This window comes from Austrofundulus limnaeus, unplaced genomic scaffold (genome assembly GCF_001266775.1).
Source record: "Austrofundulus limnaeus strain Quisiro unplaced genomic scaffold, Austrofundulus_limnaeus-1.0 Scaffold30, whole genome shotgun sequence".
NCBI classification, from domain to species: Eukaryota; Metazoa; Chordata; class Actinopteri; order Cyprinodontiformes; family Rivulidae; genus Austrofundulus; species Austrofundulus limnaeus.
This window is the reverse complement of record NW_013952432.1, coordinates 241,850-247,809: the sequence shown is the minus strand read 5'-3', so window position 1 is coordinate 247,809 and position 5,960 is coordinate 241,850. Positions and strand designations below refer to the sequence as shown.

Genomic DNA, 5,960 nt, shown 5'->3' with positions numbered 1-5,960 from the left:
TGTGTGTGTGTGTGTGTGTGTGTGTGTGTGTGTGTGTGTGTGTGTGTGTGTGTGTGTGTGAATAATATGCATCCCCACCAAAAGCTTAAGATGGCTGAATTGTATTGAAAGTTGCAGGAAACATAGTCTGAGAACTACCATGTACAAATGATTACCATTTGGAGACAGCAGATTCAACAAAGCTACCACAGCAAACTGATCTTGGGGGAAAATAATAAAATGGTATAATTCAGTCATTTTTAGAGATACTGACCTAAAATTTGGGGATATTTGCTGCACTTGATGCCCTACACATAGTCTGAAGGATAACAGATTATGTAATTTATTTTAAGTTATTTTACCAGAAACTATTTGCAGTCAACTGTGTACTGTATATTTGTCTGGTAGAAAAAAGATATTGTGAATTACTTAAAGTACTTTTATTAAACCTTAAGGAACTAGTCAACAGATATACATCAACAGTTAATTAACATTGGGAGCCAGCCCAACTCAAGATGGCTGCAATGACCAACTTAAAAGCACATAAAAATGCTTATAACTTGGTCAATTTAACGGACATGGTAAATTATGAGGTACTTGTGGCTGTATAAAATGTTTGTTTAAACCTTCAGCCTGTCATGTTGGAACCAACCTTTTTTGTCTGTTAGCAAAATATCAAATGTTTGGCCAAAACAGCAACAACTCTGGCATTCTTCAAAACAATATAGTTTATTTTTGCAGCTTTTCATATTATGTTTATTGAGCGCATTCTCATGCCCCCCGCGTCAAGGTATTGATGCTTGACCAAGCGTAATTATGTTGAGACGCGGGGGGTACCCCACGCATCCGTTCTGTACGAGATGGGGCGGAGGAGGACAATGTGTTTTGAAAAGGCTAGAATTGTGCGAAACCAACCGTCGTAGACCCGAAATTTAACTTCTACTAGCCTTATAGAGCCTAACCCTGATCAAAGGCTCTAAAGTTAACCATTAACCCTGATCGTTCATGTTAACCACATCTCTCATGCTAACCACAGACCCTAAAGTTAACCATTAATGGTGATCCCTCATGTCAACCACAGACCCTAAAGTTAACCTTTAATCCTGATTCCTAATGTCAACCTCATACGTCACGCAAACCCGGAAATGCCACGGGCGGCAAGGACAGACGCGCGGGGGGTACACCACGTGTCAACATATTGATGCTTGGGCACTCTAAGCCCAAGCGTCTATATGTAACGAGTCCAACATGAGAATGTGTTAGTTTATTTCACATCATTGAGGTCTTTTTTTTCACATTTTTTGATTTAATTCCCTGCAGTGAAGCTGCTCATTTGCTGCTTGCTAATGTCTCAAGTTTTAATCAAGCAAACAAACAAAAAAAAAAAGAAGAAGAAAGGATAAAAAATGCCATGCAGTAGGTGTCGAGTGCATTAATTCCCCCTCCTCCTCTGCTGTTTTCATCTAATTAAGGGTCATTCTGTCTCTTGGACACATTAGGCCACTGCACGCCCATCCCAACCCACATAATTAAATGTTTCTTTGCGCTTGCCATCTGTAGACCCCATCTCTTTAAAAATGCCTGTCAAATTGATTTGCTAATAATGTTTGTTTTTTATGTGCTTTATTCACCAAGGATTAGCTGTTTATGTTCACTTTTCTTTCATCAATAATACCCATTACACACAAAATACACACACTGAACAACAGACCCCTCACGGTAGCAATAGGACGTGCACAAAACAGCCTGTGAAGCTAACAATAATGAACTTCAAAGCAGTAGAGCAATTTCATGTATAAATAATCACATGTTTAGCAGTTATAGCCTCACTAAACTGGCATTGTGAATATGTTGCCAACATCTCTGTTCTTGCTTTTACTCAGGACAAGATGAGTCTCAATGCAAAGTTATGTTATTTTGGTATTGGATGATTTCAAGATTCATTTTTGAATCAGAAACACCAGAATAAACATGTTTAGTCAGTTAACAACATATCTCTGACAGACTTTGCAAAACAATGCTCCATTCAAATCCCAGGTTGATTCAATGAGCAGACATCTGAAGTGAAAAGTGCTGTTTGCTGTTCTTTTTTCCCCTAGCATTTGTCCAAACATATCGTCGTCTTCTCTTTCTTTTCCCTGTCAAACGATAGCTGAAATACAGACATATGTGTAGTCAGAGAGGCGCTCGCCATTCGTCTCATTCTTTTTCTCTGAGTGCAGCTGAGGATTAGTCTGTGCCTGAGTGCCTAGAATGATGATCACTGCAGCGAAGAGAACCACATTTTCACATTTTAGGAGATAAGGGTAGGCAATCTGCAAGCAGAGGACTTACCCAGCTCCCTGTGGCTTATTGTGGAACTAACAGAAAAAGTCATCACCAACAGCCAATAACTGGTTTCCACTGTACCCTGCACAAGCAGGAAGAACACTCTGTACAATCTTTCCCACACGGAGGGGCATCCGTCATTTCAAAACGACACAGAATTGCATTCATAATATTATCAGCTTGGTCCCAATTCTGCCACTGCCCACTTTCTAACTGTGGAGGTAAACTCTCACCAAGAAATCAATTCTGAGTTTCTGTACCGCAGTATTCAAAATATCATCTTCATCATCTATCATCAATCTTGTCTGCCATCTGCTGGACACTTTTTGTTGTGCTCATATTTAGRCGTCCTATTTTGCAAATGCTGCCTTCCAGAAATTTGGTATGCTTGTTTGTTTTTGTGTCTATCGTGTATAATGATGTGATTGTGATGCTGTATTTCTGTGTGTTTTATGTGCTGCAGAACAGGAACCTGCTGTAAAACAGCAATTACGCTGAGTCAGGCTTGATTTTTAGTAATATTTTCCTGTTAAATCAATAAATCAAAATCAATCAAATCAAATCATATTTTATTTGAAAGTTAGCTTGAGGTAGAGGCCTGTTCTCACTGTCAGACATGATCCAATCTTGCTGGCTTCCCAAAATGGCAGACACCATGGGAGGTGTTCATTAATTACTGAAAAGAAAACATTTTTTGGACATTATCAGAGAGGAACGGACAGGTAGATATAAGTAATGTGGGGAAAAAAAAACACACACCTTGACAAATGAGACAAGGATTCTGCATCAGAAGATAAACACAACAGCTTGTACAATGCTGACTTGGTAATCTACCACAGTGGAACAACTTGTTCCATTTGTAACCCATTTCTCAATAAACAAGACGTGCAAGAAAAATGCCAAGTAAGCTGTTCAAAGCAGGTTTCCTAAGGTGAAAATAATTATTTTTCTTTATTTTTACACTTCAAGTCAATTCAATAAAAGTCTTACCTTTCCCACATACTGAGCTTCTGGTCCCATGTGTTCTTCTAAAACAAAGAACTGGTTCCAGATCCACCCCCGCTTGGGCCTGTGGTGCACCTCTGTCTCCCCATTGGCCAGTTTGGTCTGGTTCTTAGAGGGCACTTTGGTGGGGACATGGTGGCTTGCCCCAGAACATCTCTGAATGAAGCAGAGGCAAACCAAAAAGGGACAGAGACATGTGGTGGTGGATATCCTCATGGTGGCGTGCAGTTTTGTAAATATATCCCTGTATTCCAAGGCAATAAGGTCCTCCCACCACCGCCACAGCAGCCGGCCCCAATAGCCACTGCTGCACTGTCCAGCGGTCCCAGCAAAAAAGATAATTTAACTCCAACCTATCAAAATGTTGATCCTGGTAGATCCTCTAAAATTCATGGCTGAAAGTTGAAGGTTTTAAAAAAACGGAAAGAAGAAAAAACAAGTTACATTTACATCATGGACTTTTCCAGATGTAGGGGGCTGGTTCAAATGGATGTGGACTTCAGGGTAGCTCTACCAAGAGCAGAGGTTAATCCTAGATGCCATGCATGTCCTAGAAATAAGAGCAGAGGAAAGAGAAGTCATGTGTTAGAGATTTTTTTGATGGAAATTAAAGTCTAAGTGTCCACTAATTCCTTCCAATTAGAATTGAAACTTATAAATCCAGAGAGAAGACAAATCACACTTCAAACTAGCTGACAAAGATAAAGCACAGAACAGGCACAAAATTCCCCTGCTTTTTTCCATCCATTTGTGCCATTATGCAGATGATGCAAATATCTTCGGACTTAAAGAGTTGCATCGCTGTTAAAAGGTTGTCTAAGCTTAGAATGTCAGAGCGCTGCTTGGTGACTGATACTGCCCCGTGAGATCAGAGCCATGAATCACAGTCATGAAGCGTTGGCATTGTGCCTCTAAGGAGGACTTGACTTTATTAAAAATAACCAAAGAACGTTCAATTTGAATGTTTTAACACAACCAAGGCAAATGACAAGGATTAGAGTGCACCTCGTTTGCAATGAATAAGAGGTGCAGTAAACTTCCTGTATTAAGAGTAGGCATTAAGCTATTCAGATTATTTTTATTTGATTGTTTAATTTTAGTAAAATATGTATTTCTATCATTTTCCCACCTTCTATAGTGAAAACAAATGGCAGGAACTGTTTTGCGTCACTCTATGTCAGCACTTGCGGGGCGCCTGTGGCACAGTGAGGGGAGTTGTCCTGGAATCAGTAGGTTGTCAGTTTGAGCCCCCTTTCCAGCTGTCTTAGTTGTTGTGTCCTTGGGCAAAACACTTCACCCCCAATGCCTTGCATGTGTATCCCATCAGTGTATGAATGTGACTAGAACTGATTAGTCTCCATAGATGATCTGTATGTTAGATTTGTAGGAGATCTAGTAGAGTGCTGTGTGAATGGGTAAATGAGGGTACAGATTGTTGTGTGAAGTGCTTTGAGTGTCCTGGTTGGATAGAAAGTTACTATACAAGTACAATCCATTCACCATCTTACATTATTTTTGAAAAAAAAAATGCATTCCTGGTCTGTGTAGTATATGCGGTAGATGGTAGAAATGGTATGAAGTTGGCCTGTGGTAGAAATTTACCCTCTACCGTCCTATCGTCATTACATCATCGCACCTGTGGCAGCATGGCTGCGAGTGCAGAGACAACTGAGCAGGAGTTCGAAATATAATGAAGAAATTTTAGCATTCTAAAACAAGTATAGAGAGAATAAATTTTCAAAATTCCCTCCTCGCGCTGTAGAAAAGTTATGCCGTGTTGCAGGATCATAATCTCTCCCTCGCTCCTCCCTCCATCCCGCTGCACGTCGCACAGAGCGAAGCTTTAACCGTAGTTTTTCACACCCAATTGTCGGAGAAAAAACTTGTTTTTTTATATATTGTTACCTACGGAGATGATAAAAACAATACATGGACATTCGTTCGTCATAGATCTAACTTGCTAATGTTGTCGGCTTCTGCTCTGACGATGAAGATGATGAAGATGCGGGCGCGGCAGAGCAGCTGCTAAGTTCAGCAGGCAGATGGTATTATATGGCATTATATGGTAGGCAGATATTAAAGCAAAAATGCTATGTTTAATCATGATTAGTTTTCTGCAAAAAATTCTCTAAAATTTACATTATCTTTACTTTTATATGATAATTTTCTACTGCGATATATATACTGTTACAGAGACAGGGATTCATTTTATACCATGATATGAATTTGAGGTCGTACCGTCCAGCCCTAATTCCTGGTACACCATTTGTCTGGACTTGGAGATAATTTTAAAGCTAGATGTGTTATATATTTTATGTCTCGCTGAAGCATGAAATCTGTCCTGTTTTGAAAAAAAATTAAAAATAAAAATAATTCTATTTAACCTTGATTTTATGAGGCATCCTTCAGTTTGATCTCCTGACAGAAAATGTGAAGTCTTATATACAGCATATGGATTAATTTCATCTTTTACATGCATAACTCCATCTCTTTTTTATTTTTTGTCACTTCAGTAGAAAAAAAAACTAAATATCAGTTTCTTTATTTGTTCATAATCAGTGACTGCATAACTACATCTCTCTAAGTTCTCTTCCACCTGTCCCCTGTTCTCACTAGATGTGAAAAAAGTTTATAACTGTATATATATA

At 39.2% G+C, this 5,960-nt stretch overlaps 1 protein-coding gene across 1 annotated transcript in view; it reads right to left on the bottom strand.

Annotated features, from left to right (window-relative positions):
- Positions 1-5,960, bottom strand: part of LOC106515521 (cadherin-18) — a gene marked incomplete in the record, with an annotated part of 145,299 nt that overhangs the window by 87,222 nt on the left and 52,117 nt on the right. The window contains 1 exon segment of the mRNA XM_014005361.1: positions 3,298-3,862. Within this exon segment, the coding sequence (XP_013860815.1) occupies positions 3,298-3,528 (231 nt within the window).